Below are 27,230 nucleotides of genomic sequence, written 5' to 3'. Positions count from 1 at the left end.
TAGAGAGCTCTACACCTTGGTGTGGACCCTCCTGTCTGCCTGGGCTGGGGCGGTCCCTGTGTCGGCGCCCCTGCAGTCATGGACCATGATTCCTCTTGGTGTGCGCGGCCCCCAAAGGTAGCTTCTTCCTCACCTCAGACCTTGGTGCCCAGCCATGTCTCCTCAGCGACAGATAGTGTACAGTATATGTGTGGGTGTGTGTGTGTTTGTGTGTGTGGGTGTGTATGTCTGTCCGTATGTCTATGTATGTACGTGAGTGTGTATGTAATTGTGTATCTGTGTGTATATTTGTGGGGGTGGGAGGTTTGGGGTTTTCATGGTGTTTTGTATTGTTTTGTTTTGTTTTTATCCTCTGTGAGGCACTTTGTGTTACAACGTATGAAAAGTGCCATATAAATAAAGTTGATTTGATTTGATTTGATTTGATTTGATTTAATTTTAATAAAGGAACGGCATGCACGTCATAGAAGGCAACATCCTCATTTCTCCTGTTGTGATATTATTTATCATCATGTACCCGATGTAATAATAATGTACTCACTTGTCTTATGTTCTACCAAATGGCAAAAGACAAAGAGGACCTGGCCATGTTGGTCAGGAAGTTTCATCAAAGCAGTGGTGATGATTACAGACAGCTAAACCCTGTTGTTTGATCTTTTCTTGTGACAGTCACTGGATAATGGCAAGAGCTCAAGCAAAACCTTATTATTCATGCAGTAGGCCTAGTAGCCTACATTAAATTACCCATTATTATTATTATTATTAGCCTATTATTATTATTTCATTTTTATTTTATTGTATTTATTTTGTACGTATGGCGGTTTATTTAGTCTCTTTAATTAGTTTTAGGACTAGACAAGCAAACATGGTAATAAATAAATAACAGAATAATGGGTTCAAACCCTTAGGAGGTTCCTGGTTCCAGTCTTTTACATGTGAATATCTTTTTTTCTTTTTTATTTGTTTGTTTTGTTATTTCATGTCATGTCATGTTAGAAAGTGAAATGCATCTCTTTAATAGCAATTTCCAGAAATCATCCTATCCTTTGCAAAGCGCACAAAAAGACTCAATATCAATAATAATAATAATAATAATAATAATAATAATAATAATAGGCTAATGATAATCATCATCATCATCGTCAGTGGGCCGTGTTTTTCCATCTTGCCACCAGAACTGCTTCACAGCTCTCCCACAAACGTGGATGCAGCCACACGAGCCTTCCAGACAGGGAGGTTATTTTTATATAGATCTACTGATCAGCAGAACCGGAAGAGGAAAACACATGGATTAGTGTGTTTACAACCCCTATCATCCTGGGTGCACCCGGCATCAGCTTGCCGTCCAAAACAGACCCCACCGGTATATTTCCGTTTTGCACAGGCTGATTCTGCCTCGGACATAACGGACATAACGAACGTGTGATAAAGCGCGGGCCTGTTCGTGGTTGTTTGCGACGAGACTGAGGGGTCGATCGCCTACAGCGGTCTAAAAAGCTGCGTGATAGCCGATCTGTCGCAGCGTCGAGCCATCCACCATCTGTGGAAGTGGGACAAGGGAACAGATGGCGCATCCAAGCCGGGCTGCGGGGCTGCTGACGCTGACTGTTACACACTGAAGATGAGTGTGTATCATTGAAACCTAAAAGCCTGCTCCTGGCTGCTGCGCGGTATCTTTAGCAGACTTGACGATGCAGGAGCGGCGTGGATAGGAGGAGTGGGGTTAACGGGAAGGCATCATAGATTGATCACATTGATGCGCGTCGGATCCGACCACTGGTATAAACTTAATCCCCCCCCCTTTTGACGCGCCTCTGGCCCGGTGAACAATGGTAGACAACCGCTACGCCACTGCTCTTGTCATCGCCTGTGTGCTAAGCATACTGGCCACCGTGTATCTGTCGGTGGCCGTCGGTACGCAGCACTGGTACCAGTACAGCAGCCCCACCGTGCGCGGAGAGGCCAACGTGTCCGAGGTGCGCTCCCTGTATGAGGAGTTCATGGATGGGGAGTTTGATGAGAAAACTTACAGCGACACCCTGTTCCGCCTCAACGGCACTGTGGGCCTGTGGTGGCGATGCGTGCTCGTCCCTTCCAGCGCGCACTGGTACAAAGAGCCAGGTATGTTCACTTGAACTCTACTCATGTGTGTGATTAATGATGTTCAATCAAGTATGCGACAAAGAGTTAGGCTACACTAGGCTATGTGTCTTGGAACTACTGTAAACACTCGTTGGAGGATGGCCGCAGGTGTGGTCTCATAAATAAACATGCTGTCACTGGGGATCTGTCAGCGTCTGTCAGTTAAGTGGCCCTGTCTGTATCAAATAGCTATCACTGATTGCACCAATAAATCAATCAAGTTATCTTTGAAGAACGCTGCCGTGCTGAGACTGTTGGGTGTGTTTTGTCTCAGTTCTTTATTAAATAGTAAAGTGGATCCAAACATCCAGATCCAGAACTTTCCTATTATTCACGAGGATGGCCAACCAAAGTGGGCAGCTTAACTACCCAATGAGTAGTTGGTACAAGAGCTTATCATTTTGTGTTTGATCAAAAATTAGTTGTAGGGCTAGCCTAGTACTGAACTAAGCCAATGTAGGCCACTGATTTTACACTGTTGCTTGTCTTTTGCTTGCAAAAAAAGTCGAGTTTACCATCACTGAATCGGATAAAGTGAAACATTTTAAAGTGAAAGAAAAAGTGAGCTTTCGCTGACTAAAAATGGTGTAAGTAGTTAATAATTATCTAGATCTGTGTCACTGTCAGTTTGACTATTTGATGGATCAACTGATCATTTCAGCCCTGGAGTAGCTACTGGTGTCTGGCTGCATACTGACATGCTTTTAATGGTGTCAGTCAGGGACTTACTACCCTACACATATTAACCCAGGGGCTCTCTAACAAGGGGTTACTTTAATCTCCCCATGATCATGATCTGTTTAGATAGATGCCCAAGGTTAATGTTATCACTCACAAAAAGTTTTTTTTTCTTTTTTGTATGCTGTAAGATGAGTTAAATACAAAACATTGTGTAATTTAAAAAATAACCAAAACCTCCTATAGCTCTCTGTGAGTTCATTTTATTAACCATGCTGAGATTTAAAGAGAGAAGTTGCTGAACTTCTACTAAACTGTTTACACAAACACTGGTTCTTAACGTTAAAAAACTCTTTCAGATGCCAAGACGGTGCTAGAATGTCGCAGCTTCACTCTACCTCAGCAGTTCACTCCTAAGTACAAAGAACCAGGAAACCACAACAGTGGCGAGGACATGCTGCGCACATGTAAGTTCAGTTATTGAATTGTTTTATAATGCATAAAGCTCTTGCACTAGAATTAAGTTGCCTTGTCTTCTGTCATGCAAAGGGCTGCAGGTGACTCAAGGTCACGGTTGTTGTGATGCCACTGACTCACTCCCTCCTTTGTCATGTTTAGACCTGTGGAGATGCCAGTTTCTGCTGCCACTGGTGTCGCTGGGTCTGGTGGTGTTAGCAGGCCTAACTGGCTTCTGTGCCTGCCTCTGCCGCAGCCTCACCCCCACCCTCGGCATCGGAGTACTTCACCTGCTGGCCGGTGAGACGTGTTCCCCTCCTTACTTGGGACATTTTGATCCATAGTCGTCAAAGTGGCCTAAAATTAGGCTCATTGAGAATCATAATTTCAAATTATTGATTACTGACAAAGAAAGGTCCAAGTTGTAATTGTGTCACTGTAATTTGCACTTAATTCACACTTAATTCACAGTCTAAACTCAGTGTTTAATTCTGAATTACTCTGGCTTGAGTTTGTGTCCCAGCCTCTATGAGTAATATTAACAACAAAGAGCATGCTCACAGTTAAATATAGAGTATGTCCAAGTACAATTGATATAGTTTTGTTCTAAATAATCCATTAGTAACTCAAAAACATGGGAAGAAGCAATAGTAACTTCCCATTTCCCTGAATTCATGATACACACAAAATATACTGTATAGAAAATGACTATGCAGGGAAGTCCAAAAGTCTGAGGCCACATTTCTAAGTTAATGTGGCATGCCATTAAGACAAAAACAAAACTGAAAGTTTCCTTCTACATTAAAACTAGTAAAAAGATCGAGATCTAAATCGTATTTCAGGTTTCACAACTTGTGCAAATCATCCTTTGACATGTGGCTATTCCCTACCGACAGAATTCCTGCTCTGCACTACACAGCAGAAAGACTCAGTCAACAGCTTCACCGCTGAACATTGTGGAATTTTTAGAAGACATTTTTCCTCAGAGGCCGGTGCAGACTAAACCTAACCTAAACTAAAGCAGAGCTTAAAGGGATAGTTCTACATTTTGGCAAATTGGCCCATTGCCATAATCCCTATAGTCATAGCAGTAGGTTCGTTACCTTTATTTGTCGGTGCAAGCTATTTTTCGAACGGCGGAGCAGAGCTGTGAGCTGTTCAGAGCTACACTACGGAGGCTAATGGGATTTCTTGGTTTCCCTCATCAAATACACAATCCAACAACTCCAAAACGCTCTGGTGGACAAGTTGTGACCTGCACATTCACCACGCTATGAGATAATAATACATCAGCGGTTTTGCATGAATTTACCTCTAAAACAACTCTGTCTTGTCACGTTCCGTTATTATCTCATAGCGTGGTAAATGTGTAGGTTACAACTTTTGGAGTTTTTGGATTGTGTATTTGATGAGTTTGATGAGGGAAACCAAGAAATCCCATTAGCCTCCGTAGCGTAGCTCTGAGCAGCTCACGGCTCTGCTCCGCCGTTCTACAAATAGCTTACACCGACAAATAAAGGTAACGAACCTACTGCTATGACTATAGCGATTATGGCAATGTTGAACTATCCCTTTAAAGGAGAGTGAATATTGGATCTGAGGCCAAAAGCACAGCTCCAAATGAACATTACAGTATTTACAGGAAATACAACACAAAGCACGACAGCAGAGGGGATGTGTTTGACATATTCAGAAATGTATCCATATGAAATGTCAAGCACAAAATCTTTCTCCTTCCTTACACCACCTTATCTTTTGCCCTGCAGGTCTCTGCACTTTGGCCACAGTGTGCTGCTACCTGGCAGGGATGGACCTGCTGCACAGGGTGTCGATGCTGCCTGATAAAGTGGACGGCTATCTGGGCTGGTCCCTCTACTTGGCCCTCATTTCCTCACCACTCCAAATGATGGCCGCTGCACTGCTGGTGTGGGCGGCACGCAGCCACAGTCAGAACTACTACCGCATGACCGCATACCGGGTGGCATAGGCTGTAATCTCAATCTAATTTATACCCCATTCCGACACCAAGATGCATTTTATAATGATCTCAGAGGAGCAGGATGTGGGTTAATCTGTGCGTTTTTCCCTCGAATGGATTAAAGTGCATGTACTCTACAGTAGTGACCCTATCTGCTGCATTAAAAGATTTGATTTTTATCTCTCTAGGGGTTATGGAATTGGTTTGAAAAAAGGTCAACAGAAAGATGTGTATATTACAGCATATGTTTGGTTCAGAGTAATTTAACCAAGTTGAGAAGCATTAGCTGTGTCCCGGACCAGTTTCATATTTCGCATTAATTTAATCCAATACATAGTTAATTCACATCAGGAAAATAGCTAAATTAAATGGATTGTTACGGTTTATTTGAGAGATTTGAGCATGATGACTCGTCTTACCAAGTCAGCAACATCACTTAAAACAAGTTTGACAGGACAAGAAAAACAGCCAGCCAACATGATCAGACATGTTTTAAAAACAAACTGATTTGGATGAGGAATCCAATGATAACTGATATTATCATCATTACACATATTCCACAAACGACTTCAACCTGTGCATGCAGTTTCTGCAGTGAGGGACTTTCATCATCGTCATCCAAGCCCAGGAGAATCCCTGTCGGATTCGATTATAACTGATGTTGCCGTGTTCTTATTGTTCAGTGTGCAATGTTATTGTCGTTGAAATCACTGACTCAGAAGAAATGACCTAAATAAGACCCAAAATGTAATATAATGGAGCACTCCTTTAAGTATACTGTAAAATACACTACATCTGATTAAGAAGACTGTGTTGATACAGACAGTGAAGATATTCATAATTAAATCCAACTGCAAACACAAAAGAATTACAATTTTTTAGAAGCACAACCCTCTTGACTGACAGATGTGTTCAAACGTCTCAGATTAATGTAAAAAGGTGGAGTGTATATGAGATGCAGCTGCTCCAGGTCCAAAACTGCAGCACATCGTGTCCACTACATGATGTATTTGGTACTTTGAGACTTGAAACACAGCGACTTTCTCACTGACACACCCGTGATACCAGCTGGGTGCGGTGACATTTAGCCTTTGTTGCCCAGACAGTGACAGTGACAGTGACATCCAAGCACGGACGCACCCTCAGTACCTACGTCTCTATACAGCCCTGCGTCAAGACAAAAAAACAAGCAACAAAAGATGCTTATTTTGACAGGCATTTGCTCTGATGTTACAATACTTCCCCTTCAGCAGCTCATGAAAATAATCTGTTACTGTGAGCATCAATGAGTACAATCAGACAGACTATGACTATTACTGTATTCATCCTTCTATTATTACTGAAGATTCACTTTTGACATTTATTTATTCATCGGTTTATTTATTTATGACAATTATTAAGGTCAAACTGTGTTATTGTTTTGTTATTGATATTTTCAAGCATATTTTTATTGTTTTGACTAATTTTGTAGGCTTTTGTAGAAAAGGTGAAAAAGTTGTGTACCTATTCAGCATAGTAGTGCTCCTTCACCATTTTGTGTTTTTGTTGACCTTGTATGCTCAAATTGGTTTTTCCGCTTGCTTTTTTGTGAATTAATATGCTTTTATTGTTATTTAAATTATATTTATCCCTTGATTCTTTTTCATATTATTCCCATTTTGCCATCAGTTCTTTGGAAGACACAAACAAATTAACTAAATCGACAGAATTTAAGGGAAATAGGTTTTCCCTGTTAGGCATTATGAATGTACTATGAAGGCCATATTATAATAAGCTACAGTGTTCCTTTGCACTTAAATTATTTTTGAACATATCCTGGATCTTACTGTAGTACTTGCCAGTGAATTTCTATTTTTTGACAATGTAAATGTTCAAATTATCAAATACATTTAGGAAGAAAATGCCATTCTAACCCTTTAAAACTATGTTATTTGTCTCCATAAATATAGAGTAACACTCAAAAGGTGTCATGAAATTTGTGATGCATTATGTGTGGTCTGATATCGGTGATGAACCAGATTGTTTTTTGACATATTCAACATTTAAACATAAGATACTGCTCTATTCCTGAATCCACAGTAGCATAAATAGAACAGCTGTTTGACTGTGCTTTTGTGAATCTACAGTGAATGTGTCGTTCATTCTCAAGTGGTGAGACTGTCAATAGTTGTACACTTAAATATTGTGTGAGTGTATGCAAACGTGCAGATGCAAATGGTGCTTGTTCCAAGCAACTGCTGTCATTTCAATAAAAGCTTTTGAGGTTTTTTTTTTTATTTATTTCACAGTCACATCAGTCTCATCATGTTTTTTTAAAAAATAAACCATGCTCACTCCTCTTCTTCTGAAGAAAATCCCTGTTTGTCCTCTTGTTGCTCCTGCTCTGTCTGCACCCGGATTGTAGGAATCATCACGTGCTTCTTTCTGGCCAGGGAGAGAGCTATGCCCTTCTCGTAATACGCACATTCATTGACAAAGAAAGGATAAAGAGGTTCATTGCCTTTGTACCTCAGTGTTTCACCTGAGAAAGTCTGGAACAGTGCGTCTTCGGGGTGGAGCAGGCAGAAGTCTCGGTCCTGCGGGAAAAGACACACAATTAAGTTTTACCAATCAGCTTTAACATTTGAAAATCAATTTCTAAATTCACACAGGATGTTTAAAAGCAGCTGTGCAGCCACCACAAGTCTTCAAGAGTTTCTGCACTGAAACTGAAGGAGCAGTTGTCACGAAAACTCAAAAATTATCAAGATAAAGGTTTTATAGGATTTAGGTTGATATGTTTAATGATCATTAGGAGAACACATTGCACTGAGTTTCTTTAATCTCTGATGATGCGATGAGTTGTCACAATTTGTGGCAACTTGAAATGTCCAGGTATGTTCATTAGTGAGGTATGTTAGTGTTAATTATTCATTATTCAGGTTTAGCTGTACCTTATACATCCTATCTTTGTGCTAAGATAAATGTCTCAGCTAGGCTAGCTGTGGTGGGTTTTGACATTTTAATCTTACTCTTAACAGGAAAGTGGAAAAGTGTTTTACAAAACATCAAGCTATTCACTGAAACTTCGTTGTCAACTTTCCTCCAGTTCATCACTACACGTTTGTTTATTCATCAGTTGAAAATACTGGTCTGCATGCTTTCACTGTAACCCCACCTCCCACCTCCCACCTCTGCTGAGTAAAAGGCAAACTATTTTTCAACCATTTAAATTTCACAAGTCAGTTTGGCCTGAAACAAAAGCAAGCACCTGTTACACCATTCAAAAATACCATCCATGTGAAATGCATGTGTGTAACGTGTGGCAGCTCCGACATGGGCGTGTGTGTATGTAGACTGACAATGACTGACGCTGCCCTCTAACTCACTGTATTGCTGCCAAACAAAAGAGTCTTCAAAAGAAACATTTCTCCATTAACACCTGTGAGTCAGAGCCCACGCTGTTGAAATAACAATGTGAGCTATTTACAGGGCCTGTTTGTCATGCGTGGTATTATCCCAAAGCGACAAAGAATCTCACTCCACCGGTTTGTAGACCTGTTTACTCATTTCATCACTTTAAAGACATTGTAAATTGCAAATCGGAAACCAGTGCAGCACCCTGCACTTTCAAAGTGAACTTTGCAATATTGCTTGAAGATTTTAACTCAAGACAACAGAAAGACTGTTTTTTTTAAATAATCTTTCTAATCTGGAATATCCACATAATTTGCTGCCTGATAGCGCTACATTAGTATTTTCTGCCAGACTGCATAGGAGTTTCTGTCACACTGAGATTACTGAATTTATCTTCTGCATTTCACAATGAAAAAAGTTTTTTAACACTATTATTTCATTTATTTATATAACAATTGCTTTTTGTGAGTCGCAAATTATGTATATTGATAATTTCACTGCATCTTAAATAATTTCTTCATCATTCAGCGAGTTTTCTTATAAGAAAAAGTCACTTTAATCCCAAAGTTAATACCAGTCAGTTTATGATTAGACGAATATATTTGTGTTAAAACGATCTACTGGGAGCGGCGTTTAGCTCACTTGGTAGAGCTGCTGCCCCATGTTGGGGCTATAGTCCTCACTGCAGGTGGCCCTGGTTCGAATCCCGCATCATGCAGCGCTTTCCTGCACGTCATTCCTCCTTTCTGCCTCCCTATTTCCTGTCTCTTTCTCGACTGTGCTATCAATTAAAAAGGCAATAAAAAGCCCAAAAATACTTTTAAAAAAATACAAGGAGTTAGTGGGAATTATTTAATTGTATGTGCACCAAATACACAATTTTGCCTTCTCTGTGGCCTCTGTTTGATGAATCAACAAAAAATTCACCACATCAAATAAGGTCAAGAAATTCAGTGCATGTCCTCAGCTCACAATACAAAGCCACAATTTATGGCGGTAATACAAAAGCCATGCTGTGGACGTCATTAGTAAAAAGCCATTTCACAAGAGGAGGCCACACCCTGCATTATGACCAATGTTGTGTATGGTGTGAAAACTCAGTGAACAAGTGAACAATACCATTTATAGTTATATTTAGTACCCTTAAACAAAGATTGATTATTATTCTTGGACAAAGGCCCTTACCTCTGTGTTACTTTCGTGTTGAGCAGTTTATTTTCCTTTAGTTTGTTATCTTATCCTCTCACTAGATGGTTCAAACTTGCATAACTGGGTTCAAATATGTACAAATCTAACAATGGACAGAGCTGATGATGAAGCTCTCAGGCTAAAAATATATTTCAGACCGTACCTGGAGTTGAGGATGAATGGCTGCTGTGATGTTGCGTGTTTCACTGTCTCTTGGGTAATCAATGTTTTTAACCATGGTGAACACATCCACATATCCTCCTTCAAAAATAGTACCTGAAGATAAAAAGCAGACACAACTAAAATCAACAGGTTCAACAAGGTTACATAAACTTATTGTGTAAAAATATCCTTGTGTATCCTCATTTGTATCCTGAGTTTTAACTGTACCTGAGTTGAAGACACGGACCCAATCGAGCATGTGCTGCACACCAAGTTTCATCGCTGTGTAGATGTTTGACCTCACCACGCCATGGGGCTGAGGGCCGATCTCTATGGCTGCAGAAAATTGATTTTTTTAGATATTTCCGTTCACACACTTTCTATCCTTTGAATAAGCAGTGAGTTTGTGGTAAATACTGAATACTTACCAAAGCCATGTTTCCCCACTGAATCAAGGGAGTATGATTCTCTACTCGGGACATCAAAATGGATGTACCTTATGGGTATATCTGGCATCTGCCTCTGAAAAGGACAGGTCAGACATGACTTTATAGATTTCTGGCATGATCACGTGTATTAAACACTAGAAAGTTTCCTCAAATAGGCAGAGGGAGTTGATTTGATTTGATTTTCTTGCCTGAAGGTGTTTGAATATGTGAAGGCAGATCCAGTCGGAGTCGGAGTAGGCGATGAGGCACAGGCCCATGTTGGCAGTGGTGTTATGGAGGTCGCACACAAGATCTACCGCCTTTGGACTGCCTTTGGGACCCAGCATGGCATTCAGTTCTCGGGACCTGATCATCTCATAGGGGTCTGCGTCTGTCGCGGTCCCACTGGGAGACAGATACCAAAAAAAATGACAACACATCATCAGAAAACATTGCCACGAGGAACCCATCGCTGCCTCTTATCGTGGCCTTACTTGAGGGAGGCGCGGGTGAAGCAGCGGTTCAGGTCGGTGTCGACGTATCGACGGCACTGCTGCATGGCCCGCGGGTTGGACAGCACAAACTGCACAGACACCGGCTCCTCTTCCTCCGCCTCCTCCCCTTTCTTCCTCCCTTTCTTCTCCACCTTCAGCAGCTCCCTCACCAAGTACACCCCAGACAGTTCGTTGCCATGCGTACCGCCGCACACAGCGACCCGGGACAACCTCGGTAAACACACCACCTCGTCTACTTCCATCAGACTGAGAGCAGGCAGAGATACAAAGGAAAGACTGCAAGAAATTAAAAAAAACAAAACATTTGCAACTGGTCTCGGTGGTGTTCCAGTCATCATGCATTATACAGCATCATGCAGACAGTTTTGAGCAGGTTTCGTGCACAGATTCAGCTGTAAACACACTTATTTGCGGCTGTTTTTATTCAGTGTGTATCAGTGTCTACTGACAACAAACTACACAATCGATTCCCTCTGGTTCGACTCGGTGGGAGGTTATCAATTACACCAGTGCTCATGTCCCCGGGTACATTGTAGACAACACTGCAACATAAAGCAGAGATATTGATTTGTGAAACCTTACCTCGCTTTTTCTGGCTTGCTGAACTGTAAAGGAGCAGTTCCGGCTTTAAACCCTACAATTACAGCGTAGCCTAAAGCAGCACTAAGACCGGAGTCTACTTAAAGTCTCTTAACTGAGGAGGAAAGCTTGAGGTAAAACAAGGTGAAATGTCAGCTCCACATTCACAAATAAGAGATGAAATGAATGATTAGGCATCGTCCTATACATCTTACCTAATCTACCCTGGCTGTTACCTTTCTCTTCCCTCTCCCCCTGCCGTTTACCCTCTTCCACCCTCTCCCAGGCTTTCATGCAGTTTTACTGATTCAGCATTCCCATCCCCTCTGTACAGGCTGTAGCTGCCTGTTATGCAAACTCTCACCGTCCCTCTACCACCTCTTGTCCACTGCACTGTACTATACTATACTGTATCGTGGGCAGGGTGTGTCCTGAGTGTGATGTGGTGCATCGATTGCTTCCTTTGGTCCCAACAGCTGTGAGGTCAACCCGAACCCTAAGCCCCTCCCCAACTTTCCCCAACTCCCCGTTTCTCTCTGCCCCATGTATAGGATGGTAGGTTCCAGTCTGCCTTTCAGAAAAATTGGCTAAAAATAAATCTGCTGGCATGACACAGCAAGAGAGGCGCCTGCGATGTGCACAGTGGAAGGAACGGCTCTTCTCCCAGGGAAAATAACACCAGAGCCAGCTGGCGATTTAGAGAGAAAAGACTGGAGTTTAAATAAAGGTTAAAGCTCTTTAAACTGTTTTTTACGGCATAGCTTAACTCATTCTGTTTTCTTTTCAGTGACAATCCTTATTTCTACACCATCATTTTTTTGCTGCTTACAGAACAGCTATAACCTCTGCATCCAGCATCTATAACCTATATGGTCTATATATCTATATCACTAGGTTAGTCTTTTAAGCATACAGATATTTTCACGAGGGGAATCCTAGCTCAGTTTAAGTATTAAAAGCTTTTCTTTTTAACTAAATGCTAACACCAGCATGCTAATATGCTATTTTTTTTGAAGATATGATGTTTAGCAGGTACATTGTTAAAGCTTTCTGTCTTTATTTAGTGCAATTCATTTGTAGTAAGTATAAAGTAGAGTTAAGGCTTAATAAAGGTTAGTTTTGTAAGTATTTGGTGACAAAGCAAAGTATCTGACAAGTTAACGTTGGGACTTGATGAAGCTACATGAATGAGAGCATCTTGATAGATCCTCACTGGTGGAAGTGAACTGTAGCCCTCTACAGGAAAACATATGCAACAGCAACATTTTTGAAACCACTCTAAAAATCTCAAGAATTTCTGCCTTTTTGTAACAAGCAACATTAAAAACTAGTCTTACCTGTGATATTTGAAATGGTCAATGTACTGGTCCAGAACCAGATTTATCAGTGTAGTTGCACTTTTTCCTCCCATCATTGACTTTGAATTGTAAAAGAGATATTTGGCACTCTGAGGTTATTGGAAAATTATATATGGGCGGGGGGGGGTTAGTGGAAACATGTTAACATTGGTTTTTGTGATAGTTTGTCACCCAATTCATAAATGTTTGAACAAATGAAACGTGAAACAGTGTGAAATCTGTTTGTTTGACATCACAGCATTTGTTTATTACAGATTGTTTGTTTTTTGTTAATACAAAATACTGAACAATGTCATGTCTCGCCTCTCGGTCAAGTATGGAAACTCCCTTTTTTTCTGAAAATGAAGACAGTCCTCTTCCCATAATATGAGGAACCAAAAATACAAGAAAAAAAAACCTACTTTACAGTTATCAATACTATAATATGAATTTCTATACATTTATAAAATCATAGTTATTTGCAATGCTTTTAAATTCTTTGTTTCTTTATTCTTCATTTTTAAGTACACTTACAAACAAAATTATGAAATGCACACACACATTATATCCCATGTTTTTGGTGTCAAAATGTACTTGCATATGTATGAACTCTTCAGCAGATACATCATGGTGTGATATTTATTTTGTCATTTACTTTTCATTGTTTTCTTTGCTCTTGCCTTTTTTGTTACTGCCAAAAAAGATCACACCAAGTATCATCCACTTTTGATTTTTTTTTTTTTACTGCCATGTAACTTAGTTACCGTTCATTTTATTTGCAAAACGGCTAAGTATTTGACCAGTGCTGTGAAAAGGGGTCAATTCATTTATTGTTATTGAATAAAAGTGAACTAATGTGCGATATTCTCAGCACATTCAGCCATTTTGTAGCATTATTTCCTTCCCAAAGTGTTTCTTCAAAGTTTTAATGGTTGCGCAACAAACACCGGCATCATATCCACTGAGGTGTGATGTAAATACAAGTGAGAGCGTGTCGCTCATTTCTAAGGCGAAGAGAAAGAGTGTTGAGGCCTTGTACCCACATCACAATTTTTTACAACAATAATTTCCATCAGGCCTTGGTAAAGAAAAAAATCCCTTCTAGCTATAAAACACGACAGTGTAGAGGATCAACTGGTATTCTGGACCACCATTTCTTTTTTTTGTTGACTGCACAGTGGCAGTGTTATAAAGTGATGAAAGAGCAGATATGTAGTCATACACACGAGCACATTGGAACCTTCACTTCATTACATTAAGACACTAAATCAGAGAGATAAACAAGAAATTCTCGCTAACATTTTGAAGGCCACCAGTCGACATTTTAATGAAATAATTTTTAATCAGAATTATATATAAATCTATATATTAACCAGGTCTTAACCCCTTTTTTTTAGAGTTATTACCAAAGCACACAATGCTGTGGATGACAATAGGAACACTACATTATCTCACAGGGTGTTATCAGCACAAAAGCTCTTCTGCTCCTGATCTGAGAGACTGAACAGACTTGAGCAGAGAGACTAAGAGAACGATCTACTATAGATTTGGAAGCACTGCCCATTTCAGTTCCTTCCCCTTATGCACAGCTCGACCCGAGTCAAAGCAGCGCGGGAAATCTTCACTGGAGTTCTCTCAGATGAGTGACAGCAACGAAAGGGTCGATGCTACGACTCAAGGAGGCAGGAACCGAAATGGGAATGAAAAGGAGGGCCAGAGGGAAAATCCTGCTCCCTCTGGATCAGACAACAGTGACCGTCCTGGAGATCTCTTAGAACAGAGAGCCACTGGAGGGAAGCAGCTGTCCAAGTGGGGGACAAGCAGGCCTTTGTGGTAGCTGTCCACCAGGCAGCTTCGATGGATCAGTCTCTTCAGGGCACTTTGCGGGCAACACCGAGGTCAAAATATGTCTGGGCAACCGTCCCAGCCGCCACGCTCCTTCGTTTCCCAATAGCCTCCCTTATAGATGTGGATTTGCTCACCTGTGATCTGGTCCTCACAGCGCTCAAACCAAAGTGCCTGGTAGTTGTCATGCGGTGCACCTGAAAAAAAGAGACACTGTGTTACTGGAGAAAAAATACGGAAAGTAAACAATCTAGATAGATGATTAAGGGAGAAATGAAAGCATGAAAAACTGACAGTGAAAGAGACTAAAAGAGGGATACTTGCTTTTTAAGGAGGGATCAGTAAGAGAATCCTCATCGACAGCTTGTGAAAGAGAAAGGGGGATCACAGAGATTTTTTTTGTTTTATCTCTTAATTCAATGATTTTCCCCATGCAAGGTAGAGGGAGAACACAGAAACACAACGAAGCATGACGCATAACTGGACTCACCTTCTTCTGATTGGCTGGAGGTGCGCTGGCTGGCGGCCTCCCTCTCTCTTTCCCGCCGGGCCGTGCGCTGCTTCTCCTCCAGCCGTTGCTTCTCGGCGTTGGCCTCCTCCCAGCGGCCGTCCTCCATCAGACGCTGGTCGGGTCGGCGCCGGCTGTCGGTGGGCGCCATGCCCTCCTCAGGTTCGTTTAAGGTTAGCGCCAAGGCAGTGAAATAATACATGGTCTCTGCTCCATCGCTGTGGACCAAGAAGTCAAATATGAAAACAATGTTATCCCTTTTTTTTCTAGGAACACAAAATTAACACAAATAGGGAAGGGGCAGTCCAAGACAATCAATCAGAGTTGTTTTAGAGGTAAATGCAGAGACTGCTTGCTGAAAAACTGCCCCCAGACTGGAACGCGCATCAGCGGTTTTGCATGAATTTGCCTCTAAAACGGCTCCGTTTTGTGACATTCCATTATTATCTCATAGCGTGGTGAATGTGCAGGTCACAACTTGTCCACCAGAGCGTTTTGGAGTTGTTGGATTGTGTATTTGACGAGTTTGATGAGGGAAACCAAAAAATCCCATGAGCCTCCGTAGCTTAGCTCTGAGCAGCTTGCGGCTCTGCTCTGCCGTTCTAAAAATAGCTTGCATCGACAATTAAAGGTCACAAACCTACTGCTAAGACTATAGGGATTATGGTAATAGGCCAATTTGCCAAAATGTAGAACTATCCCTTTAAGAGTAAGTGATTACATTTAGTGGTATTATGTACTTTTCAGGCTGTAAAAACATGAAAAGCCTGTCATGTGTGCTAATTCATACTTGGCCTGCAATGTAAACAAAACTTGAATCAGTTGCAAGTCACAGTTGGTTCTCGGCAGCCATTAACACAAAGGACAGCCAAATAAGTAGAGATTAAGACAGGTGAGTCAGTTGTGTTTATGTCTGTAGATCTGACTCGTGTGTAAAAACCCTGTTAGTAAGAGCACTTACGGCAAAGGGTTTCGCCTCCAGACCTCCCTGGCTTTGAGTGTTTGGTAAACCGTCTTCTGTTTGCCCTCCGTCCCGTTCTCTCCACCTCGACTGCTCTGCATCACCCTGGAGAACTCCATCTTCTCGTCCCACGTCCCCGACAACACGTAGTGGGCCTTCCCATCTTTGTCCATCACCACGCCTGTCACCTGAAAGTGGCACAGGCAGACGTATGTGGGTTAACAGAGGAGTAATGACTCATTATTAGTGTTGCTGGCCGAGACCCGTTTTTTTTCAGGAGTTCAGCTGGTCAGTCAATTTAATACCAAGAATGAAAAAAGGCTCCCAGGATTTTTTTGGGGTGGGGGTGTTTTCTAATCATGTTGCCTTAATAATGACCTAAACTAATAATAAATGCTCAATAAACTGTATGAAATGTATAATGTTCTTGTTCATATCACCTACATTATGTCAGCCACGCACAAAGACAGATATTTATAACATAACTAAGAACCATTCGGGCATGTCGAATGGTTCAGTCTTGCGCTGTGCAAAAGCAGTGTGAGCTGTTGCATTTGAAGTGATAGTGAAAACAGGCAGCAGTTCCTCTCTTACCACGGATGAGTACACGTCTGTGCAAAACAAACAATTTGTGAATGTAAATATCCACTCTGAAAGTGAACATTGGAACCTGGGAGTGTTTCGGATTGAACCATAAAGCACAATAAGCTATTATTGTTCAAAAATAGCAAGGCAGATTTTTTTTGTTATTGAAGTAGACAAAAGTTATTTGTATGCTGCTTTTTGAAAGTGACTTTGGAGTAACGTTAGGCTGTTAAAATGTGGCGGCCGTCAAGACGCTCTGATGTTTATTGTGGAGGAAAGCGTGTGACATATTCGTTTGCTTCCTCCATGAAAGATATGAAACATTTTATGTGATAAAATAAAGCTGTTCTGTTAAATTTGTTATCCTACTTTTCTTTTCAGGATTTCCCAGAATTCCGAGGAGGAGGGCTCTTTTGTCCCAGGAATTGAAAAGAGACCAATTCAGGAAATTCCAGCAACACTACCCATTAAAACTTGTTTTTTCTTTCTTTTCTTTTAGTGTGTCATCTTGCAAGAGAGTTGTTTTAAATAGAAACAGAGACATTTGCAGGACAGTAGGTTCATGTGGTGAAAGCAGGACCGGGGACAAAACAAAGCTGTGGAGGGAACCAGGAGCGGATCTCTCTGGGTTTCCTGCATTTGGGTTCAGACTGAATCATATTATTCTAACCTTCCTGGCAACATCTCTGGAGAAGTAGCTGTAAGGTGCAAACTTCAGATGGCAGCGGTCGCCGGTGGTGTGGTTCACGACGTCTATCTCCCCGGACTAGAAGTGAAACAGAAATAATAAGACAGCATTAATCTCAAGGGAATAACAGGGCGCAGTGCATAATGTTGCAGAGTATTATCTTCAATGTGTCAGTGAACTCCAGTCAAGCGTCCTTTATTTCCTGCAATTCCTGTTTACCACTGTGACCCTGCTTCAGCTCTTTGAGGCTCACCTGATCGATCCACAGTTTCCCCACTATGATGTTGTGCACTGTGGTGGTAACTTTCTTCCATGTGTAGTGATTGTTGCCCTTTTCGAAGATTGCGTGAATTGTACCTGCACAAATAAGAAAGGATAACAAACTTCAGCGCCAGACACATACAAAAGCATTTTTTGTTTTGTTTTTAGAGCCAAGGTGTGACAAATAACATTCTTCAAACTTCAACGTGAATCGCTGTCATTACATTACAATAGCAGATTACTTTTGTTCTGCCTTCAATCAACAGCTGCAATATGCGAATCACACCCTCAGTCTACGTCATAACCAACAATGCATAGCATGCTGCAACAGTTTGGAGTCTTACCTAATGGCATAATGGAGAGGTATTTTCCCCGGAACTTGCTCGCAACTGTGATTTCCTGCCTTAGGGTCCAGCCGCGATCAGAAATCACATGATGCGCTGCTGCAGGGGGGTGGTGACTCACCTGTGAGAAAGACACATTTAGTGCAAAGTTATTCACTCCCTGATAGTAATGACATTTGGTGCCATTCAGACAGTGTCCGAGTTATGTACAAACCCTGATTTTAGCGGGGTATGAAAATCCTCCGCCGTAAATCTCAAATCCAATTATACTACTCATCTACAGTAGGATTTAATAGTTTCCCCACTTACACAATCCCATTTAAGGCTTTAGTGACCAAACTGAACCGGTCTCAATGCTTGTACTCTAAGCACAGCTTTCCCCACTGATCACCGGATTTGCTGCCTGAAGGCACAGTTTACCAGATTACTGACTGGAGTGGATATACTTTCATGTTTTTAGTAACAACAACCTTTCCAACCCAGAAAACAGAGTTTGTCTCGTCCAACAATCATTTCTTCTCTCAACAAACAAAAGAACCAGAGGATACGACAATCCTCCATCCAACACTGTGGCCCAAATTGAAAATAAATTACATAAAATATTATTTTTCGTAACCTGTCTTTTATATTAAAATGTCACAGTGTTTTTAAAACTGTTTGGCTTCTCATAAGTATGACTAGAACATTTCAAACAGTGATAATAATCACATATACATGTAAATGACCACAAGCATTCATTTAACTCTAATTTTTGTTAATTCTGTTGATGTGACCGGCTACGTTTCCTGTAACACGCGCAGCCTTAAATTCATTGGAAAGAGAACGGAAGCAAAAAGCTGTCAAAATGCTGAGTGGGTGAAAGTCTTTAAGTCATCCTTCCTGACATCCCGTCTTTGTTCGGTTTCACTTCCCCTGGCAGACCTGCAACTTTCTGTGTCTCTTTTTCTCCCACCTGCTCGCAGAGGGAACGGTAGCCGCTCTCTCTCCGGCGGTCCAGCTCGTAGGTCTCTCCCAGCAGGGGGTTGAAGGGTTTGCCTGTGCGGTAGACGGTGGTGGAGTAGGAGGACACGGAGAAGGCGGCCACGTAGCACATCTGCTCCAGGGAGCTCTGGCACTTGGAGGCCTTGTCCAGCAGCTCGTGGTACTCGAGGTCCTCCGACAACCGCTGCAGCATTGAAATGGGCTCGTTGAAATTCACCTGCAAAGAACAGATTCGTTTTTGAGGCGGATCAACTTTTTGCGATTGGAAATTTTTCAAATGCTTCAGGAAAGTATCTCAAGGAAATTTCAATCGAAAGCAACTGGACTTGGTTGTTTGACTTGCGTTCGATTGAAATTTCCTTGAGATAACTATGACCTGGATGAATGAGAATATTCACAGGCTTCAGGAAAGCTTCGGGTAATGGAGAATTGTTCAGACATGTCAAGGCTTGGACAGTGCACACCATTTCTACAGTCCTCACCTAGTAATATCAGATTGTATAAACGAAAGTGCTGCCACATTTGTCACAATAAAATCACATTCATTATTTTAATTATAGGTTAGTTTAAAGAATGCAGGATTCTCTCTCTCTCTCTCTCTCTCTAGACTTATTCATTGTTATGATAATTACAGTGTTGGTATGGTATGATACAGTTAGAATTAATGGATATTTTCACATCGGGAGCAGGATGTATGTGCACATGCTTACTTTTTTAACTTAACTTTAGAAACACGTTACATGTACTAAACTTGACAAAAATAAGCATAAGAAATTTCAAAACAACAAGGATTGTGTGCATGTACTTTTTCCTTTTATACACAATATCATACAATGATATCATACTGCAATCACACATAGAGTGACGGGTATCATTACGATTTCACTATTGCTTTTATTAATCTGGGACTTATGGATAGTGAGTTCTTTGCATCCTTTCATGTTTCTGTGTCATTGCTGCAGGACCGGTAGTTAACGACCTCACTTTAAATTAGCACTCCCTGTGTGTAAATGCCTTAAAGGTCAGACTATAGACAGATGTACTGGAATTCATTGTTGCACCTGCAACTGTGAACAATGCTGCAGTCGTCTGAAAATACGCAGCCTGAACAGAGATCACAGATGTACAGCTAGAAGGTTTTTCCAAATACCAAACGTAACTCATTCTGCTCTCAGTACGTCCGACAGGTCTGACTAATTTTAATCACAGGATGTCACACGAAGAATGTGGCCGGCCCTGTATTGCAGACATGCCCTGATCCCACGTTGGTGCCAGAGGTCTAGTATGTACCAATGTGATCTTATCACATTTTGTTCACTGTGCTTGAGTGAAAACCCACATGAACAAAGACATGAAAAGAACAACAGAAATCAGGTGTAACTCCCCGAGGCCTTTTGTGGCCGAGCCAGCACAGAAGCTTCCTGAAAGTCACGCCAGACGTTGAGTAACAGCTGCAGTGATACTCACGGGCATTGGGATCTTGGAGAGCTCTTTGCCGATGCAGTTCTTCATGATGCTCCACAGGTTGAGGGAATAGTTGGGTTTGTCTGGGATGCGTGTCCGCCTCTTCTTCAAGGGCACCAGCTCTTGGGAGGGGGACTCCTGGTTCATTGCAAGGGGCTCCTCATTAAGCTAAAAGGCAGAAAGTTCTGTCAATAACTGGCATAAAAAGCTCCTGGAAATGATAAAGCTTCGTGTTACTACTCTGAGTTATGACTGTAGCACAGAATTCATTTATAATAAATCATGTTAAGTAATATTTTAAAGTAGTTGGGGCTGAAGAACAGAGAGGCATACCGACTGATCATCAGAACACATTTCACTGTTGAAACCGCTGATGTTGCTGCTCGACCGTCTGTAAGAGGAAGGATTCTGGTTAAATAAACACAGTGTAAAGTACAAAGAAACAGAGCAGGAAACTGGCTTCAATGCTCACCAACAGAGACACAAATTATAGTATGTGCATGTACAGTATGTATTAGGGATGTAAACAATTAATCGACTATCGATTCAATAAGAATTTACTTTCTGTGAAATGTAAACAAGCAAAGCCGACATAATGTAGCAGGATCTCTGTTTAAAACGTGTGCATGGCGCACTGATCACACAAGCGAAAGAGGAGTTGTCGGTGAAAAGAGGCAGCAACACAACTGTTGCCTGTTGTATACTGGCCTCAGGCTGTACGATCGCTAAAACCTACCCGGTGACCAAGCTTTGATAAATGCACCGGATCCACACCGGTACAGCGTGTCCTCCTGTGTTTTAGCTGGGTCGCTAATCACTATCGGAGCTTAATTTTAAAAAAGTGCATTTTGTTATTATAAACTTCAACCTCAGAGCTCTCTGTCTTCAGACTGTCCTGACCTGTCCCTGAACATCACACAGGGACAACATGGAGCTGCTTGTGTGATTGGTTACTGAGTTTTATTAATGTTTACATCAAGCTGAGTTCAACAAATCCGTTTATGCTACTGTGATTTAAGTAGTTAAATACAGTTTATCATCATAGTGTAGTGACAGGAAAGACCAATTCATCTGTATGTATCAAATATTGTATTGGTCAAGAACAAGTTACTGCTTGTATTGCATATTTCCATGTATGACCCATGCTTGGTCACATTAGAAGTCAGCTTAAAGTCAGAGGAAAAATGTTTCGGGTGTTTTCACTGTTCTCAAAAGTAAAAAATAGGACCCTCAACATTATTTAAAGGTCAAATAACATGTTACTTAAACATTTTTCATTGTGCTCCCAAAGAAAACTAACAAATATTAGTGTAGAGCCATTTTTAAGTAATGTTCAGATTTTTATGTTATAGACTCTATACCGAGGGAAATGTATGTTCTCAGGAAAATCGCTGCTTATCAATTAATCGTTAATGGAACAACAAGGTCAACCAACTAACCATTAATGAATTAATCAATAATTTGCATACCTAGTATGTATGTGTCGGAGAACCCTATTATAAAAACATTAATTAACCGTAAGCAGAGCCGCTATTCTACTGAACGACTTAAACGCTCCTTTGTTCCTGCAGCAGTTTTCTTTTTTGTTTTTATTGTCTTATTGTCTCTTTAAAGTTATGCTATTTTAAATCAAACCATGTTGCTTAACCACACCTCGTAGCTGAAAGTCATACAAGGAACTGGCTACAATAAATAAACATATTCACCAAGAAGGTGCCTTCCTGTCTATCTGCGTGTTTGGGGAAACAGTAAGATACTGACTTGTGAAACTGCGGGTCTGCAGGTACAGTGATAAACTCAGGAGCTTCCTCCATGGCATCAAAAAACTCATTGTCATCGTCCTCGTCGCTGGCCTCTCCTTTGCCGGGTCCGGCAGCACCTTTACGGGAAACGAGGAAGTTTGAGTTTCGGCTGATGTATTTTTTATTAGCTATTGATTGCCACATGACAAGTGTTTTATCTGTCATCTTTTGTTGGTATTTTATCTGCTGTTTGTCAGAAACATCAGAATAGTTGCAAGTTCTTCTAATACAGTGGTTACCAAACAGAAAGGTCAAGAATACCATAAAAGCTTGGAAGTAAAATCAAAGTCTTGAGATGATTAACAGGACAGACATGCATTAAATAATTCAAGCACATGATACAGACATTATTAGACTTGTTTTCCCAAATCTGTTTACTTTTGATTTATGGGGAAACTTTAGTGATCAAAATACTTAGACAGGAAGAGGGCAGAAATATGATTTGTATTTGAGCGGATCGCACGTCTTACTTACTTTTATTATCTGCTGTAGCGTTGGACTGCGCAGCGCCTCTGAACGCTCGCTCCAGATTATTGTGCTGTTTGGCCAGTTGCTCTAAAGTTTCCTCCAGCCTCACCCTCTGGTCTCTTTCTGCCTGCAGGGCCTTCTGCCATCGCTTACTGTGAGCCTGAGCCAGAGTGAGGAAGTCCCGGCACGCCTGGGGGGGGGGGGCAAAAGGTCAAACAGGGTCAATTAGAACCACTGAAACCTGCAATTCAATTTATTGTAGGGGGTTAATTTGGTCTGCATAGAGAACAGACTGCAGGAGTTTGGATACTTTGAGCTCAATCCAGGGAAAGCAACCAGACCAGTATACACATACTAAAAGAGGAGGGAAGCACTTACATTAATCATGGCGTTAGATGTGATTCGGAACAGCGTTGCCCTTTCTGTGACCTGACGAATCTTATCTCCTGCCTCTCCAGTGAGACGCAGACTGTCCAGTTCTGATAAAGACCTGAGGGAAAGGTCAAAATGGAAACATGGATTGACAGCTCAGACAACATTGTAAAAATAAACACCAGCATCTGAATAAAAATGTTTATTATTGCAACTGATGCTCTCGTGTTTACTCATCTGTTCACCTAAATACTTGTCTTGCAAAAGGTACACCACACCTTAACTTGGAAACACGCACATCAAAGCACCAGGATCTTAAAATGCCTTTCTATAAATAATGATATCTACAATGTTTTGAATACAGTCATTATCTGAGTTTGCACGCTTGATTCATGTGCACCTTCGTTTTCATTTCTAAATGAAGAAAGCAGAGACTGAGGGTCGAGGCATTTTGGCCAGAGTTCAACATTGAAGGAAGGCAATCTAGTGTGCAAGACTGACCTCTGGAGGGCAGAGCCGTGCTTTGAGATCAAGTCGTTGCAGGTGCTGAGATCCTCCACCTTGCTGCCTAGTGTTCTGAGAGCAGACTGGACCTCTGAATTCTGCGAGCCGCCTCCTTGTCCAGGTGCCACTGGCGCGGACGATGGCGAGAAGTCATCCCCGGAGTCGTCTGTTGACCATTAAAACATCAAGATGCAGCTCTTTCTAAAAGATACTCTACTCTCCCTCCAGACACACTCAGACTCGCACTAATGCACTTTATACTCCCTCATCCCCAGCCACAATACATACTTGTGCAAACATCTCTGTCGCACCTCTCCATTTTTTAAAATCTTTTTTTAATTAAATTGTATTTCTATTCTTTTCTATTCTATTTATTACTGTACTGTATGTCTGTGTTTTTAAGCCGTGGGTCCGAAGACAATTTCATTATCTAGTATAATGACAATAAAGATACTCAACTCAACTCAAGATTCACTGAGCAATAACTTCAGAGTATTTCCTTCTCCTCCCTGTTCTCCCAGTCTCTCGTATGTTTGTATGTTTCACCTGACTCGGCCTGCATGCGCGCTGCTTTCGCTTTCGCCAGCTCTAGGGCAGTGATCCAGCGCTGGCGTTCCACCTCACAGCTGGCCTTCAGGTGATACGTCTGCGCTCCGCCGTTGGAGATGACAAAGTTGCAAGCGTCGTCCACGGTGATGGTTGCTGTGGCCAAGTTGATCGTGCCCCGACATGTGTGGCCCATCTCCGCTTGGGTCCTGATAACCAGAGGAATATGATGCGATGAATTTCAAGGGAAAATGTCACAAATCAGAAATAATGCAAACACATATGATATAAATATTTAAAACAAAACATACAACATCTAACTGTTTTATTGTTACAGTCTTGTAAAATATACAAGCGCACAAAAAGCAAACATCCAGTTAGATATATAGATAGATAGAAAGATAATCATTCATTCACTTAAAATGTTACCAGCTTGTTGGATGTGATTACACAGTAATTATTTAAAGGGATAGTTCACCCAAAATTCAAATTTCACTCATTATCTACTCACCCTCATGTCGACTAAGGGTTGGGAGAAGTTTCAGAGCCATCCGTGCCTTTTTGGAGTTACAGGGGGGCTCCGCGCAGCACTGCATGTCCATATGACGGTTGCGAACGGAACTCCCTTTTCTTCGTCCAAAAAGACACACCAAAAAACATCCAAATACCTCCATAGAGCTCGTCTGTAATGTCCCTCTTGTACTGAAGCCCCAAAATGAGAAATTGTTCCGAAATTTAAATAGGTACATGTTTTCAGCTTGTTTGTAGCGGAAGCTCCCAGTGTTGCTCTGCCAGAATCTCGCGCGATTTGCGGAGCCGTGAACTGGGTGTCAATGCAAATCGTGCGCGCGAACAGTTTCTCATATTGGGGCTTCAATACAAGAGGGACATTACAGACGAGCACTATGGAGGTATTTGGATGTTTTTTGGTGTGTCTTTTTGGACGAAGAAAAAGTGAGCTCCGTTCGCAACCATCATATGGACATGCAGTGCTGCACAGAGCCCCGCTGTAACTCAGAGAAGGCACAGAGGACTCTGAAACTTCTCCCAGCCCTTAGTCGACATGAGGGTGAGTAGATAATGAGTGAAATTTGAATTTTGGGTGAACTATCCCTTTAAGATCAATGCCGAGGGACTTCCCTGACGACATTATCAAGGCTTTACCCCTTTTTTCGTCTGTGTTCTGCAGATAAGCGTACCTGTAATATGACAACAGCCCGTTGCTCAGGACAAACCACCTCCGCTGATAACCCTTGATGTAATTTGTCCACTTGAACACCCATCCTTTGTATGTGTCACCAGCTGGGGTTGGAGTGGGGGTCTTGGGCTCTGACATCACAGTCCCCAAAATCACGATACAGATTTACGGAACCTTTAAAATATAAGAAAATGTAAGTTTTAAAAAATGGTTGGTAGGTGAATTCACATGAGTGGGGTAATGCTTTTGTATAAAGCTGAATTGCTTTGGTTGGTTCATCAAAATTAACAAGAAACATTGCTGTACTGTAGTGCAAAAATATAGTGTATAATGTAGGTTTGGATGACTTCATACCTCATACCGTTGGTATCTAGATTGTTGGTGTGACAAAACTATTTCTGCTGAAATTGCAACATGTTTTTCAGGGCGCATTGTGCCCTATTTCCTTACATGTTATGACGCAAACAATTGAGCAAGAATATAATCAGCAGACTGAGTGATAAGAAACATTATTCCTGAGTCACACACCAAGTGCATACAGGAGCATTTCAGAAATAGTTTAGTTTATAGAACAACATTAATCATTACAGGTGGCTGATATTGATCCTTCAGTATGGCCTGACGGGTCAAAGTTTAACTACAGGATCAATACAGATCCACAACTGACACATTTCTTTTTAGAGAAACCCTAATGTTTAACCAGAAATGGATGCTCATGACATAGGGGCGTCCTTCTTTTTCAAAACGTCTTTATATTAATTTGTCTTACTGCATTAATTGACACGTTTGATTTGGGGAACTGTCGTGCTATTTTTAGTTTTGGGAGGAGAGCTGTCACATTAATCTGATCAGTACAATAAGAAATATAAGATGATGACGACCAAAATATGTAATGAAGCACATAGCGAGCTTGACATCAGAAGCTAGCAAACGTTAGCAGCAATAAGGCTAAGAGGGTTTGGCAACAGCTCATTATTTGCTAGAACAGGAGCTAAAGTGGAGAAACCAGCTGCTGACATGTTTGCGCGAACTTTACCAGCTGACGTGTGCATATCTACAGTCTTGGTCCTGGTGTGTGTGTGTGTGTATGCAAGATATACGCCGCTTAACAACTGCTATGAGCTCAACCAGCTAGGTTTTTAAACTTGACGACGGCTAAATGTTTACCTTGACGTGTCCGAAATGTGAGATGAGGCAACCAGACACCCGGTGAAGTCACGGCTAACTTTGACACCCATACGCTACCGTGCCTTAGCTGGAAGAGAGGCTAACTGGCTAACTGACCAAGACGGGGACAGACAGCTAATGATAAATAAAAAAAAACAACTAGACGAGAGGCGTCGACAACAAAAGCAGTACGACTGGGAATTAAATTGACACCAAGGAGTTTCATTAGTATCCCTCGATAATCGTGTGTACAGCTTTCATCCTACAGCTGCGTACACCGACACGAATCTAAAGCTAGCTGGCTACATCTAACTAGCCTAACGTTAGCTCGTTGGTTACACCCGGTGCAACACTTTTGGTTCCGTGTAGAAACACACCGACGGCCGGAGTGCTGCTGGCTCGGCCGTCTTGATCCATAATACTAACAAATAAAAAATAATAAAATAATATTCCGGTCACCATATATAAATATATATTTAGCGTTTTAATAGTATCAGTACATTTTTATTACTGTTAACGTCGGTACATCGTTTTTACCCCAAGTAGGGATCTTTTCCTTTTTTATTTTTTACACCCTGGTGATCGTAGCGAATGAACATTATTGAACTTGGGTATTACTGTTGAATTTTAATTTACCACTTTTTGTTATTAATTTTGAACTAAGAACATTTAACCAG

At 41.4% G+C, this 27,230-nt stretch overlaps 3 protein-coding genes across 4 annotated transcripts; 1 reads left to right on the top strand and 2 right to left on the bottom strand.

Moving 5' to 3' along the window:
• Positions 1–1,296: 1,296 nt before the first annotated feature.
• On the top strand, positions 1,297–7,514 carry LOC146969329 (claudin domain-containing protein 1-like). The gene is made up of 4 exons (XM_085759080.1): positions 1,297–2,121; positions 3,180–3,287; positions 3,439–3,576; positions 5,043–7,514. Exons 1-4 carry the CDS (start codon positions 1,830–1,832, stop codon positions 5,261–5,263), a joined length of 759 nt encoding a protein of 252 aa, XP_085615206.1. The 5' UTR covers positions 1,297–1,829; the 3' UTR covers positions 5,264–7,514.
• Positions 7,488–11,415, bottom strand: LOC146969328 (N-acyl-aromatic-L-amino acid amidohydrolase (carboxylate-forming) B-like). The gene is made up of 6 exons (XM_085759081.1): positions 10,923–11,415; positions 10,638–10,833; positions 10,429–10,522; positions 10,229–10,336; positions 10,002–10,114; positions 7,488–7,830 (listed from the first exon to the last, which is right to left on the bottom strand). The coding sequence occupies exons 1-6, from the start codon at positions 11,279–11,281 to the stop codon at positions 7,585–7,587; spliced, it is 1,116 nt and encodes a 371-aa protein (XP_085615207.1). The 5' UTR covers positions 11,282–11,415; the 3' UTR covers positions 7,488–7,584.
• A 2,597-nt stretch (positions 11,416–14,012) lies between these two features.
• Positions 14,013–26,907, bottom strand: LOC146969327 (oxysterol-binding protein 1-like). 2 transcript variants are annotated; one of them, XM_085760235.1, is made up of 17 exons: positions 26,554–26,907; positions 25,388–25,560; positions 24,189–24,397; positions 23,640–23,808; positions 23,145–23,256; positions 22,773–22,956; positions 22,258–22,375; positions 20,830–20,887; positions 20,500–20,664; positions 19,004–19,249; positions 18,052–18,172; positions 17,700–17,803; positions 17,429–17,524; positions 16,174–16,361; positions 15,195–15,430; positions 15,029–15,067; positions 14,013–14,901 (listed from the first exon to the last, which is right to left on the bottom strand). In XM_085760235.1, exons 2-17 carry the CDS (start codon positions 25,522–25,524, stop codon positions 14,759–14,761), a joined length of 2,325 nt encoding a protein of 774 aa, XP_085616361.1. In that variant the 5' UTR covers positions 25,525–25,560; positions 26,554–26,907; the 3' UTR covers positions 14,013–14,758. The 2 variants fall into 2 exon arrangements, with proteins under 2 accessions (XP_085616361.1, XP_085616362.1); XM_085760236.1 differs by lacking the exon at positions 15,029–15,067.
• Positions 26,908–27,230: the final 323 nt, after the last annotated feature.

The sequence above is a fragment of the Trachurus japonicus genome, chromosome 18 (assembly GCF_045865225.1).
Source record: "Trachurus japonicus isolate A0001 chromosome 18, Traja_1.0".
In the NCBI taxonomy this organism is placed as follows: Eukaryota; Metazoa; Chordata; class Actinopteri; order Carangiformes; family Carangidae; genus Trachurus; species Trachurus japonicus.
Note: the sequence above shows the minus strand (reverse complement) of the source record. Positions and strands in the feature narration are given on the sequence as shown.